The sequence below is a fragment of the Ailuropoda melanoleuca genome, unplaced genomic scaffold, assembly GCF_002007445.2.
Source record: "Ailuropoda melanoleuca isolate Jingjing unplaced genomic scaffold, ASM200744v2 unplaced-scaffold1374, whole genome shotgun sequence".
NCBI lineage: Eukaryota > Metazoa > Chordata > Mammalia > Carnivora > Ursidae > Ailuropoda > Ailuropoda melanoleuca.
The window spans coordinates 1-13,821 of record NW_023182437.1 but is presented as its reverse complement, the minus strand read 5'-3'; the positions used below and the strand labels follow the sequence as shown (position 1 = coordinate 13,821).

At 38.1% G+C, this 13,821-nt stretch overlaps 1 protein-coding gene across 1 annotated transcript; it reads left to right on the top strand.

Moving 5' to 3' along the window:
• Positions 1-3,820: 3,820 nt before the first annotated feature.
• On the top strand, positions 3,821-13,068 carry LOC117797778 (basic leucine zipper and W2 domain-containing protein 2-like). Its single transcript, XM_034650238.1, has 2 exons — positions 3,821-3,885; positions 12,815-13,068. The coding sequence occupies exons 1-2, from the start codon at positions 3,828-3,830 to the stop codon at positions 13,051-13,053; spliced, it is 297 nt and encodes a 98-aa protein (XP_034506129.1). The 5' UTR covers positions 3,821-3,827; the 3' UTR covers positions 13,054-13,068.
• Positions 13,069-13,821: the final 753 nt, after the last annotated feature.

The window sequence follows — 13,821 nt, the reverse complement described above, 5'->3', positions numbered from 1 at the left end:
CACAGTTGCCAAGAGGCGAACCCATCTGAGCCGCTGACCCATTGTCACACTTGGGCCCAGAGTCCGTTGGGAGTAAGGGATAGAATCTACAAAGGACCCAGGACAGTAAGAATAGTAACGGGGTGGGGGGAGGGGGAGTGTTAAATCTTATTTCTATATATTAAACGGAAACATCTTTCAATTGGGCCTCTCAGTTTAGGAGGTTATTTTAAAAATGTTTATTTCATTAACAGGGTACTTAGTTTTGAATTTTTGATTGAATCTTTTTAATATTTTATTTTCTCTTGTGGAATAGCCAAGAAATTTAGCCTCTTAGATGACATGTGAAATATTTAAATCCAGTTTTGTTTTATCATTGTACATACAGTTTTCTTGTAATACTATTTTAAAAACCACGGAGCTTTTCCATTTGGGGGGGACATGAGCTTAGTTTTATTTTGTCTGTGTGTTTGGCTTATAGTTTTTTGAATGCATGTATAGGTTGTACCCCAAATAAGTTTTGTCTCTGAGGAGTCTGTTAAACTCTGATTTAAAATTCGCATCCAGGGGCTCCTGGGTGGCTGAGTCATTAAGCGTCTGCCTTCGGCTAAGGGTGTGATCCCGGCGTTCTGGGATCGAGCCCCGCATCAGGCTCCTCCACTGGGAGCCTGCTTCTTCCTCTTACTCTTCCACTCCCCCTGCCTGTGTTGCCTCTCTTGCTGGCTGTCTCTCGCTGTCAAATAAATAAATAAAACCTTTAAAAATAAAATAAAATACGCATCTATACATACCTATGTGTATGTATTTTTAGTTATTTTCAAGTTGTGAATTGTAATGCAACCTAATCAAAATAAGCTTTTGCCATTGGCCTAATAGAACTGTCTTTGTTATTTTTTGTTACTTTCCCAGGTTTAAACTAGCACAGTTTCTTATTCAAAGCGCCCTTGCTTCTCTCCCGTCAGGGCTTCAGTGAGTGCCTTATAAAGCCTGACCTCACTGGAGCAGATTATAATGTAGCACGGATTGCTAAATTTAGAGACAAGCCAAGCTGCTGCTCTAAATAGTAACAGCTAAGTGATAGAGACTTTTGGTGAACAGAATATCTTCAGTTAGTCTTTCAATACCAGTAGGTGAGTTTCTGATTGTGTTTGTTTTAATTTTTGCAGTGGTGTACGCCAAAATCTTTGTATGCTTTTTTGTTTTACATGTCATTATGTTGTCTTTTGGTGAACAGAATATCTTCAATTAGTCTTTCAATACCAGTAGGTGAGCTTCTGATTGTGTTTGTTTTAATTTTTGCAGTGGTGTATGTCAAAATCTTTGTATGCTTTTTGTTTTACATGTCGTTATGTTGTTTTCTACCTGCGGTATACGGAGGGTGTGGAAAATAAGGTCACAAAACAAGACCGTGAAGAAACAAACTTTTGCGTTTAGAACTGAAGAAAGTGTAAATGGAGCTAAAGATTTTTAAAACAGAGTAATTCTCTCATAGTTAGGGTGTGTTTTGTGGTAATTCCTCATTAGCAGAAAAACAGCAACAAAATGCTAAGGTAGAGTTAGAGAATTCTGTGTTTTTATTCTGGGCTGTAAAATAAAGCTTTACGAGAAGGCTCACACTTTTAAAATATGTTTATTGATTCCCAGATAGAGACCTCTTTAGCAAAGAGTAACTTTGCAGCATGTTCACCTGTGTTAGAAAAGCTTCAGGCTACTTGGAGTTTGTTTTTGTTTTTATACCTCAGTACGTGACCTAAACCCTTTAACAGGTATTTTTTTCTTTGCTGGCACAGGAAACTATTTTATATAATATTTGTAGTGTTTGGGGAGGTGTAGAAAAAAGAAACACACAAACACATTCATTATGAGTACCCCCAATGAAATGTTTGCTAATCCAAAGTGAATCAGTTGAAAATGACAACAAGGAAATTTCTGAATGAGTTTCATTGTGGATGTAAATAATGCATTAGAAGCTCTATTTCCAACTTCCATCAAATAAAATGAGATTTCATTAAGTTTATTGCATTTGCAACTACTTCAGTGTGTAGCTGCTGCCCCACAGACACAGAGAGCAATCACTTTCTCTGCCCTTTGTTCTGGATCTGTACTGCTATTGTATTGTAAATGTTCGCAGATTTTATCTCCTCTAGGCCCTGTGCTCTTTGAGGGCATGGAATCTGGCTTAGTCACCTTTATAGCTCAAAATATGATACATTAAGTTCACTTTATAGGATTCATAAAAATTCTCTTTACTTAAACCGTAACAGAAAATCCTTTTTGTGTTTGTTACTTTTCTTTTTAATCCATTCCGCTTTTTAAATCATGACGAAAGTTTTTAAGTGATAAACAGATTACTGTCCATATGAAAATAGATTTTCTTCTTTCCTGGTTTGGAAAGTTTTGGTATATAAATAGGATCATTTTTACATGTTTTTAAGGATCTTTTTAAGCTTTGAGACATAATAGTTTACTTGAATACACATTTTCTTGATTGTTTGATGGTGGCTTAATTAATGTCTAGAAAAATCTAGACATTCTCAAATCACAACTTAAAAAGAATTTTGAAAGGTAATTAAATAATTTGCTTGACATTTTCTTAGTTGTGTGGTCTTCATAATTTTGGCAATCTGGATATATTTTCATATTATAATAGTAATGCCACAAGGTTATTCTTAATTTGTAAGAGGTCTTACAGGGCAGATTTTTACTTTTTTTGAAGATAATTTAATCTTTCTTAAATTTCTTTGCAGAGAAAAGAAAATATTATATATATTCCCTTTTTAACCAAAAAATTACATTTCACTCTTTAATTCAGCTTGGTTTTTTCCATTAACAGTACGCCTTGAACATCTTTCCATATCTGTGCGTCAGCTTATTTGACAATTATTTACTAAATGCTAACTCTTTCCTTAGTATTGTTTTAGATGCTAAAGATACTGCTTTGAGTAAAACCTACAAAGTCCCTACTCAATGTGGGGGTTACATTCTAATGGGGGAAATGGACCATAGGCAAACAAGTCAGAGTGAAATGGTAGGTGCTTCTAAGGACTGCAAAGAGAAATAAAGCTAGGGAAGGAGAGAGAGAGTGACAAGGGGCACCATTTGTGGGGGGTGACCAGGGAAGGCTTCTCTGAAAAGGAGGCACTCGAGTAAGGGCAGAGAGTGAGCTACGTGAATGGCTGGGGAAAGATCCTTCCCAGAGGAGAGGCAGCCTTTCCCGGCACAATGGAAGAAGAGAGCAGTGTGGCTGGAGCACAGTGAATGATGGGGAGGGACACAGATGGCTGAAACATGATCAGAGAGGGAGCCAGGGCAAGAAATGTAGCACTGCGTTTAGATCTCATTCTTCTGTAAAGCTTCATAACTCTCCATGTGATGGCTTCTTTCAACATATTTAACGAGACTACTGCTTATGGGCACTTAACTTTGCAAGTTTTTATTCAACAATGCTGCGACTAAATCCTTTTATACACACGTACGCACACCAGTGCACGCAAGCATAAATATGCATATTTGTGTGGGTAAAATGGCAAAGTGAATTTCTAGTAAAAGAATATGTGGACTACGGGTTATGCACGTGTAAATATTTATATTCACCAAATGCTTCCCAAAGAACTGCATGGAGTTTATTCCCTACTCCAAAGTTTATGCCTGTGGTCGTTTTCCCTATGTCTCTTGTCAACACTAGATATTAAATTTTAAAAGTTTTTCTAGTTCAACAGTTACAGCTATGCCTTGCTTTTAAAAGTGTATTCAGTATAGGTGAGGTGGAACGCATACTTACTAGCCATACACTTTTATTTGAACTGCTTATTTGAAATATATTTATTTTCTTTGTTTTCAGAAATTTTATGAATAAGCATCAGAAGCCAGTGCTAACAGGCCAGCGGTTCAAAACTCGGAAAAGGGGTAAGGTTGTGCTGTGTGTTTGCATGTGTTTGGGGGTTTGGAGAGTGGGTAAAGTTCTAACCAAGTTAGATTGCAGAAGGATTAGAGTTATTCTTGTTTCCACTGCACCTCCCTCATTCGATTCTTTTGAGCTCTGGATGCAGAATCTGAAGTTCTGCATTCAAGCCTTTGAACAGCAAGTTATTTACGTGTTTGACTTTGAACAAGTCATTTAACTTGTCTGAACTTTGTGTCTTTATCTACTAAAGGATGATGATTCTATCTTGTCACGTTTCCTCACTCTCCTGTGAGGCTCTGAAGACAATAGATAAACTCTACTGTTTCTGACATCGGCATTTGTATTTGAGTTTTGCTTTCTTTGTTGTTTTTAAGGAAATGTTGAGAGCAAAGGTGGAAAAACTTAGGAGAAAAGTAAATTAGGGAAGGAGATATTGATGAGTTTTTACACTTGAAAATTTAAGAAGTCAAATTAAATTAAATTTACTGCCTGAATATCTTTAAAGCTTGGGATATTTTCAAGTGTCTTTTACTGTGGAAAGGTAGTGATAGACCCCGTTTGATGACTGGTAACATTTCTGTTTTTGCGAGTGACTTCTTTTTATGCTCTGTTCATGTTGCCATCCTTTCTGCGTAAAGAATAGTTGTAAATTTTTAATCAGTTTTGCATAATTATATAGAAGGCCTTTCAGACTTCAAACAAAACAAAACAAAACACAACAGTTGAGCCATAACTTGGAAAGGAAAATTTTTTAAAAGGAAACATGATATGAAATTATGTTGACTAACACTCGGGACAATAACTGAAACATATTTAAGGAAATATCATGTAGAAAGATGAATGACGATTGGATATCTCTGCGTATGGCTCCCTGCTGATTGCAAAGCTTGATGGCAGGTAATGGTCACCAAGTGCTAAATCATTGAACTGATAGCCCGTAGTATGCAGCTTTGGCATTTCCAAAGTTGAGGTAGCCCCGGCAGCTCCTGCTCTCTTACATAAGTACTGTGTCTGCGTAAGTAGTGAGTCTAGCCTTGCAGAAGGAAAGGAAGTCTGAATTCAATCAGCCGTTGAGAGTAGAAGAGTTCATGAGGCTCACTAGATAGCAGCAGAGGCTGAATTTAACTGTAAATGCTGCCTGCTGGGAATTCACATTCCTACTAAAAAATGAAAAAAAAAAACCTGAAAGTAAGCAAAAGCCTATTTTGTACAGTATTTTTGTCTTGTGCTTTCCCTCCTTTTTCCCCCCCTTAATTTAATTTTCATCCCTGGCTCATCCCTGTAAACTAAGACACATGGCCTGAGCCATCTCCGTCTGCTTGGTCCTCATCTTGGTCTTACAACTTGTGTCCCCACTATATTTCCCCCATTGAAATCCAGATGTTGATATCAATACAAGGCATTACAGTCCACGCGCCTTCATTATCTCATGGTTTAAAAGCAGTCATGGGGGCGCCTGGGTGACACAGTGGTTAAGCGTCTGCCTTTGGCTCAGGGCGTGATCCCGGCGTTATGGGATCGAGTCCCACATCAGGCTCTTCCGCTATGAGCCTGCTTCTTCCTCTCCCACTCCCCTGCTGTGTTCCCTCTCTCACTGGCTGTCTCTATCTCTGTCGAATGAATAAATAAATAAAATCTTTTAAAAAATAAATAAATAAATAAATAAAAGCAGTCATGGGGAAAAAAATGATGTGGATGATTTTAAAAGGACTTCATCTGTAAGGAACAATATAGTTCAGAAAGCTAGTTATAGTTATGGTATTGTTGAACCTGGTGATGTGATAATATCTAATATATGCCCAACTGTGAGGTGCAGAAAGGTTCACCTTCCCCTGCCCATTGGGGGAACTTGTTAATCTCAGACCTGGATCTCCAGCTGGAACAACTTTATCCGTGTGATGCTGATTCACGGTAACTGAGCTTAAAAGCCAGGAGAGGGCCCAAGGATTGCACAACAGCCGACTTGACTCCACAAGTAAACTGGCCCTTAGAGTCAGCCTTCAGTTTTGAGCTGGAAAGGTTTTCTCTAATTCTGAGCTGGTTTGTCTCTGATTCAGTCAGTGGGCAAGATTGTGCCTGCATCTTCCTGCTGCTGGAACACTCAGAGAGAGCTACCAGGAATATATATTATCTGTCAGTTGATCGGGATTTATATAACTCAGGTCTGTTGGGGATTTCAGCGGTGCTTGAGCTGTTTTGTGCCAAACTGCTGGCTGGGGGAAAAAAATGGAGTCAGCCTCATTTTCTACACTTCATACTAGGAAATTGCCTCCTGATGGTTTATCGTGGTTTGGCTTTTCTTTTGCTATTATGATAGAGCTGACTTCAGATAAATGGTTGGCAGTTTTGTAGAGCTGAGGCAAAAAATCTAGTGAGGCTATTTCAAGGTCATTTTCATAGGCTGTCTTCTGAGGATCTGTCTTCGGTTTGAAACTGTTTGCTAGCAAAGCTAATAATGCTCTTCCATGCCAAGTTAGTAAAAAAAAAAAATGTATTTTCTATTGCTTAACATTAAAACTAAACATTATGATAGGATACATCATTTAGAAATCTATTCAGACTCTTTTCCTTTATAAAATATATACATCTTGTTTATAATATTTTCTTCAAAGAAATTATGTTTTCTGGTGTGGCTTTTGGGAATTTGAAACAATGGAAATTTCTCCCCTGAGCCATTGTTATGCTTAGCTAAATGAAATATTTAATAACTGAACTTGCCTCCCTATAAAGTTTGTAGAGAAATTGGATTGAAATTAGTGAAAATAGGAGAGAAAAATGACCAACTACAGGCATCCAGAGTGCCCACATACCCTGGGTTTTCCCTGAGACTTTCCATCTGTCTTGGTGTCTTTAAATCACTCTTAGATTTATAATAAGTGTTAGCAACTAATCTAGTAAACTGTCGAATTTTGAAACATGTATGTCTGTAAATATATATACGTAAATATATGTGTATGTGTATAGTTAGAAAACCCATGATCGTTCTTATTCATTTACTATACTTAAGTGACATTCAAAAAAGGAAGCAGATTGTGTTATTTATCCCTTAATTAACGGTAAAAAAAATATTATATTAACCGGTTACCGTGGTTCCCAGGGAAAGCAGTGTGTTTAGATAACTTACAGGCATATTTGAGCATCAGAAATAAGCCTGTTTCTCTATGTCAGTGTAAGGGCCAGCATGACTAACTCTGTAGTGTCACACTTGTGATTCACCAACACGGTATAAATTTGAGACCCTATTTATATACTTCCCGCCTCAAGGGAGGTTAGACCTGCCGAATGGAAACTCAAGCAAGTAATGGCGTATTTTCATTAGGATTTTGTTAGTATTTTTGCTAGACTGTCCTCAAGTGAAAAGCAAAGTACATATAATGTTGTTTCAGATAAAAAAGAATTTTGGGGTAAAATATTGTCATGTTTCCCCAGATTTTCATCAGTGTTCTTGTCATTTTCTTGTTGAGGAATTTTCTATTCCTCTGGATGGATGTTTTATCTTCGCAGATGGGAGCTTCTTTTCAGCCTGCAAAAGAATGATTAATCCTAGCATGCCATTACCACTTCTTAAGATTCCCGAGCTACAGGCGATCATCTTGACCTAATGCATTATCGCTCACTGTTGAAGTATCTCTGGCCAGGACATGCTGTCTTCTTCCTCTTACTTGCCTCTTCCTTGGCAAATCTCTTGGGAAAACAGAACTGAAGTGAAGGGCTTTATACAAACACAAGTTTTTAGTTGTCTTTCGGATTCAAAACAAAGTCCTCTGCGTGAATTCTTAGCATGGTCTACGTTTTTACCTATTTACTAACTTTCATTTTGCAATGCCTCGAATTTATAATTTTCAGATCATCAAAGTCTGTTCTACCACCCGAGTCCACATTCAAGTACATTGTAATGCCATTGCGGGAATGGCCTCAGTTGGTTTTGAAAGCTGGTTACGAGACAATAAACAACTTGTGGTGTTTTCGCTTCTCATGTTCTCATATAACAGGAAAGTAAACTTTTTCTGCCAAGGGGTTAGGAGAATTACCTTTTGGCTGGACCCTGAGAGGGGGATGAAGTGTCCTTTGCTTGCCAGTGAGTTCCTCCCAACAGTCACAGTCCCCCCCTCTTCCAGCTTCTCGTCATCTGTTCCTCTGGAGTTCCCGATCTCTTCCTCCCCCTCCATAAAACAAGACCTCAATTATATTCCCCCCCCCAGTCAACATTTGCATGTTCTTGGCTGCATAATGTTTTGCTAATGGCATCAAAAGGACTTTTATCTCTTGTTCGTGAAAAATAGTGTTCAACTTACGTCTGTCTTTATGGCATCTTACGCTGTGTGACTCTGACTGGTACTGGGAATGCCATTCTTCTCTGGTTCTCATGCTGTGGTGTTAACCCCTTACAACTCACCCCTCCTACTAGACCAGTATAAGGAGTCAGTCTGTACAAACCAGACAGGTGCTATCTGGTTTTCAAGCAGTTTTTTAATGTATGTGAGTCACACAGTTTAAATAGTCCAGCCATCCTGCAGGACGTTATAGCAACAGCAAGTAGGCTCCCCAGAGGAGTGCCTTCCGCTCTTTAGATGCTGCTTTTAATTTTACGTTCACGTAACCAAGTAACATTCTTACATGGTTATATCTGAGTTTTCTGGGGGAGGTATTATATCTGCACTTGATACTCTGGAAGATGAGGATTTAGCTGTCTTCACTGCCCTACCTGCCTGCAGACCTCTTCTCAACTCTTTTTACTGTAGCCCAGTTTAGCTGGACCAGTGTGGAGGGTTTCTCTTACTGTGACTTTGTGTATGCTCTTCACAGTTCCACTGTTACTGGATCACTCTTCTTTTTCTGAACATCATTTGGTCTTTGGAGTTAATGTTTCATAATTTAAATCTCATAATTTACCCTTTTTTGTTGCTGTTGTTGTCAGTGCCTTAACACTACTCAATACCAACCTTTCCCTCCGTCATATAAATCTTTAAATACAAAAACTTGAGGAATTCTTATCATATATCGAATTAGGCTATCACAGTGACAAACCCTCCCTGGCTGCTCGCCCTCAAGGCCAGCAGTACAGCTGACGATGTGAGATGTTTGCAGTATCTTTTCACCGCTGTCTGGGAGAGGCCTGTTGCCTGTTGCCTATTTTTTCTCTTTTTCCTGGGATCTCATGACTTAATAAGATCATGAGATCATGAGTTATTCTCTCATATTGGTGGAGTGTCTTCTTCAGTAGCTTTTTAGAAGAGAGTGTATGAGAAACATTTTTGAGGCCTCGGATGTCTCAAAATACGTTCATTCAGCATTTACGCTTGGTTAACAGTTTGAACCCCGTTCTTAGAGTTTGGAAACCATTTTTCCTCATAATTTTGAAGAAATTTCTTCTGGTTTCTGGTATTTCTGATGAGCAATTTAATGTCATTCTGGGGATGCCTGGGTGGCTCAGCCGGTTAAGCAGCTGCCTTCTGCTCAGGTCATGATCCCGGGGTCCTGGGATGGAGCCCCAATCAGGATCCTTGCTCAGTGGGGAGTCTGTTTCTCCCTCTCCCTCTGCTACTTCCCCTGCTTGTGCTCTCTCTCTCTCTCTCTGTCAAAAGAACAAGTAAATAAAAATCCTTAACGTTATTCTGTTTTTTGATAGTTTATAGGTGATTTGGGTTTTTGTCCCTGAAACTGCCAATAGCTGCTTTGTTCCCAGCATTGAGATTACACGATAACAGCGGTGTCTTATCATGGGTCCACTTTGAATCCTTGTGTGCAGACAGCTCTCTACGGAGAAACCCATGTCCTTCAACGCTGTAAAACTTCTCTTGAAATTTTTAAATCATTTCTTTCCTTTAAAAAAAAAAATTCTCAGGGCGCCCAGCTGGCTCCGTCTGTGGAGTGTGCAACTCTCAGTCTCAATCTCGGCTTTGTGAGTTCGAGCCCTGAACTGGGTGTAGAGATGACTTTAAAAAAATTTTTTTTTAATTTCTCATTTAAATTATGTGGACATTTGACTGGTGTGCCCTTTTTCGTATTTTTTTGCTCCTATTTTCTAGGTCATTTTTTCTTGACTTTTTTTCTGGTTTCGAAGAGATAGTCTCAGCTTTCTTTTTCAGTTCTTCCATTGAGTTTTTGACTTTTTCTATCCTACTTTCCATTTCCAAGAACTCTTTTATTCATGAAATGTTTCTTCTTTTTTTTAACATTTTATTCTTCCTTTCTTCTTCCTCTACCTTCTCCTTCTCCTTTCTTAGAGTTGCAGTGTTCTCTTATCTCTCTAAAGGTATTTATGATGGGCTTTTTGTGAAGTTTCTGTTTCACCCTTGGCCCCTCCCTTTCCACATTCAAATCCATTCTCTGGAAGGGGAGATGAAGGTGAAGTCCTGTGAATTGAATCCTACCTTTACCTTTAATTTTGTCTTTTTTTTCCTGCCTCTTCTGACCTCGGGTTTGTCATCTTCACTTCTTTTCAACAGTATGTGATCCCTTGCTTTGTTTAGGATCTGGCTCCAGGGGCTCCCAGCTGGTTCCATTGGTGGAGCCTGGGAGTCTTGATCTCGGGGTCATGAATTCCAGCCCTACATTGGGCGTAGAGATTACTTTAAAAAAAAAAAAAAAAAAAGATCTGACTCCAAACTGACCTTCCACAAAAAGTCTCTCTGGAGTCTGCTGAGGGTAGGAAACTCCATATATCCATATCCCTAAATCCTCTGAAGTCCTTTCAGGGGTTCTACACATTCAAAACTATTTTCGTTATAATACTCAGATTTTATTTGCCTCTTTCACACGTTCACTCATGGTTTATGGTGGTTTCCCAAAGGCTACATGACGTGTGATACCATAACAGATTGCGCACAGTGGATATGGGAATCCATCTGTCTGCTATGAAGCCAGGCATTAAAGAGATTAAACAAAGCCTGTCTTCACACTAATTTTTTTTTTAATTTGATAAATATTTTTAAATTTTCTGTTTTAATTTCTATAAAGTAAATATCCATAGATACAACCTCCTTACAGAAAAAGGCTCTTTGGAATCCTCAGTACTTTTTAAGGGTGGCAGGGGGTCATGAGACCAAAAAGATTGAGAACATCTGCTCTGAAGCTATAAATATACATCTGTAGTTCATGGTATATATTAAATATTTAAGTGCCCTGGAATAACTTACCTTGTAAAAAGAGCTAAGTGTTGATATACATGTGGAGAAAAGGAAATCTTCATGAAATGTTGATGGGAATGTAGAGCAGCATAGGCACTATGGAAAACAGGATGAAAGTTCCTCAAAAAATTTAAAGGGGCATCTGGTGGCTGAGTCGGTTAAGTGGCCAACTCTTGATTTCAGCTCAGGTCATGGTCTCAGGGTCCTGGGATCCAGCCCCTCATTGAACTTCATGTTCAGTGGGGAGTCTGCTAGAGGATTTTCTCTTCCTCTCCTTTCCCCCTCCCCCCCCACACATATTCTCTCTCTCTCTCTCTCTCTCTCTCTCTCTCTCTCTCTCTCTCATAAATAAATAGATCTTTTTTTAAAAAACTCAGAATAGAACTACCATATGATCTAGTAATTCCACTCCTGGGTATTTATCTGAAGAAAATGAGAACAGTAATTTGAAAAGATACAGGCATCCCCACATTCATTGCAACATTATTTACAATAGCCAAGGTGTGGAAGCAACCTAAGTATCCGTCCATGGATGAATGGATAAAGAAAATGTGATATATACATATATACAATAGAATATTATCAAGCAATAAAGAGAAAGAAATCTTATCCTTTGGGACAACATGGATAGACCTTGAGGGCATTATGATAAATAAGTCAGACAGAGAAAGACAAATACCATATGATCTTACTTATGTGTGGAATCTTTCAAAACAAAACAAAACAATACCCCAAAACTCAACTGGTGGTTGCCAGAGGCAGGGAGTGAGAGTCAGGCAGAATGGGTGAAGGTAGTCAAAAGAAACAAACTTTTAGGGGTGCCTGGGTGGCACAGCGGTTAAGCATCTGCCTTCGACTCAGGGTGTGATCCCGGTGTTATGGGTTCGAGCCCACATCAGGCTCCTCCGCTATGAGCCTGCTGCTTCCTCTCCCACTCCCTCTGCTTGTGTTCCCTCTCTCGCTGGCTGTCTCTATCTCTGTCGAATAAATAAATAAAATCTTTAAAAAAAAAAAAAAGAAACAAACAAACTTCTAGTAATGAAATAAGTTCCAGAGATGTGATGTGCAGCATGGTGACTATAGTTAATAATACTGTGTGGTATAATAGAAAGTTGCTGGGAGGCTAGATCTTAAAAGTTCTCATCACAAGAAAAAAGAATTCTATGTATGGTGGTAGATGTTAACTAGACTTACTACAGTAATCATTTTGTAAAATATACAAACATTGAATCATTATGCTGCACATCTGAAGCTAATATGTCAATTACGTAATTGATATATTGATCATTGAAACTAATATTTGTCAATAATAAGAATAGTAATAACAAATAATAAAAAGAGATGTCCCTCTTTATTTCCTCCCTCCTAATCTTTATTTTGATTTGTATATTCTCCTTTATTCTTAGGCAGTTCTCCCTGAGTCATTTTCTTTATCCTAAATGAAACAAAATTTTAAGTATTGGTTGTTATACTTCATTTTTTCCTCAGATGGTTAGGGTCAGTAGATTACATTGGCCTATTCTATGGATGACATAAATGATCAGTTACCAATTTTATTATGTATTAGATAGAGTTAACATATTTTTGTATCCCCTTTAAATAGAAAATAAATTGTTTGATTGAATAAATGTTTAAACAAGGGGTTTCAGAACATGTAAATCTAGTAGAAAAACTTAGCTGTTTTCCAACTTTTAAATAATCACAATGTCAGGTAAAGAATGATGAACAAAGGAAATGTATAGTTGCATTGGGAAAAGGTTATGTAAATAAAAGGAATAATTTTGTAAATTATTTATTTTAGATGAAAAAGAGAAATTCGAACCCACAGTCTTCAGGGATACACTTGTCCAGGGGCTTAATGAAGCTGGTGACGACCTTGAAGCTGTAGCCAAGTTTCTGGATTCCACGGGCTCAAGATTAGATTATCGTCGCTATGCAGACACACTCTTCGATATCCTGGTGGCTGGCAGTATGCTTGGTAAGCCCTGCGTTATAGATTCTTCTTGTAGTACTTTAAATTCCATTGAAATATTTTCTTAGGTGATAAGATCTTTATAAATTTATGAGAGCTGATAAAAAATACAAATGGGAGTCTCTACAATCTTCCCCTAGTTTATAATTTGGGATGGTAGTAGTGTGGCTGTAGAAACAGTTATTGGTTAGGAAAGGCATTGAAATAATTGATTTTTGTTGATGTCACAACACGGCCACTTTGCTTTATAGCTAAAGGCCAGCTTCTCATGTGTTCCTAATTCTTAAATGTTTCTGGAGCAGGCATAGGAGTAAGTATTCCTGTAATAGGGAATAACTTTGTGTATGTCCGCTGGTTCCTTCAGTATATTTAATTAACCCCCAAATACCATAGCACCTTTTCTTTTGAAGCCCACCCTTTTTTTCATGCAGTGAAATGTAACTGTGTCAACAAATTTAAAAGTAATTCTCTGTTTTTCATTAAATGCTGTTTAATCTGTAAATAATAAAATGTCAGAAATACAGTTCAAATCTGGTTTTTAAAAAATGTGTAGTTGTGAACTAATCTTTGATAAAGCAGGAAAAAACATCCAGTGGAAAAAAGACAGTCTCTTCAATAAATGGTGCTGGGAAAATTGGACAGCTACATGCAAAAGAATGAAACTTGACCACTCTCTCACACCATACACAAAAATAAACTCCAAATGGATGAAAGACCTCGATGTGAGACAGGAATCCATCAAAATTCCTGAGGAGAACATAGGTAGCAACCTCTACGACATCGGCCAGAGCAACCTTTTTCATGACACATCTCCAAAGGCAAGAGAAACAAAAGAA

Bases quoted from the DNA above. Each gene is read 5' to 3' on its own strand.
- LOC117797778 (XM_034650238.1), top strand. From the start codon at position 3,828: ATGAATAAGCATCAGAAGCCAGTGCTAACAGGCCAGCGGTTCAAAACT. The intron at 3,886-12,814 runs GTAAGGTTGTGC...TATTTATTTTAG, and splicing joins GTTCAAAACTCGGAAAAGGG to ATGAAAAAGAGAAATTCGAA.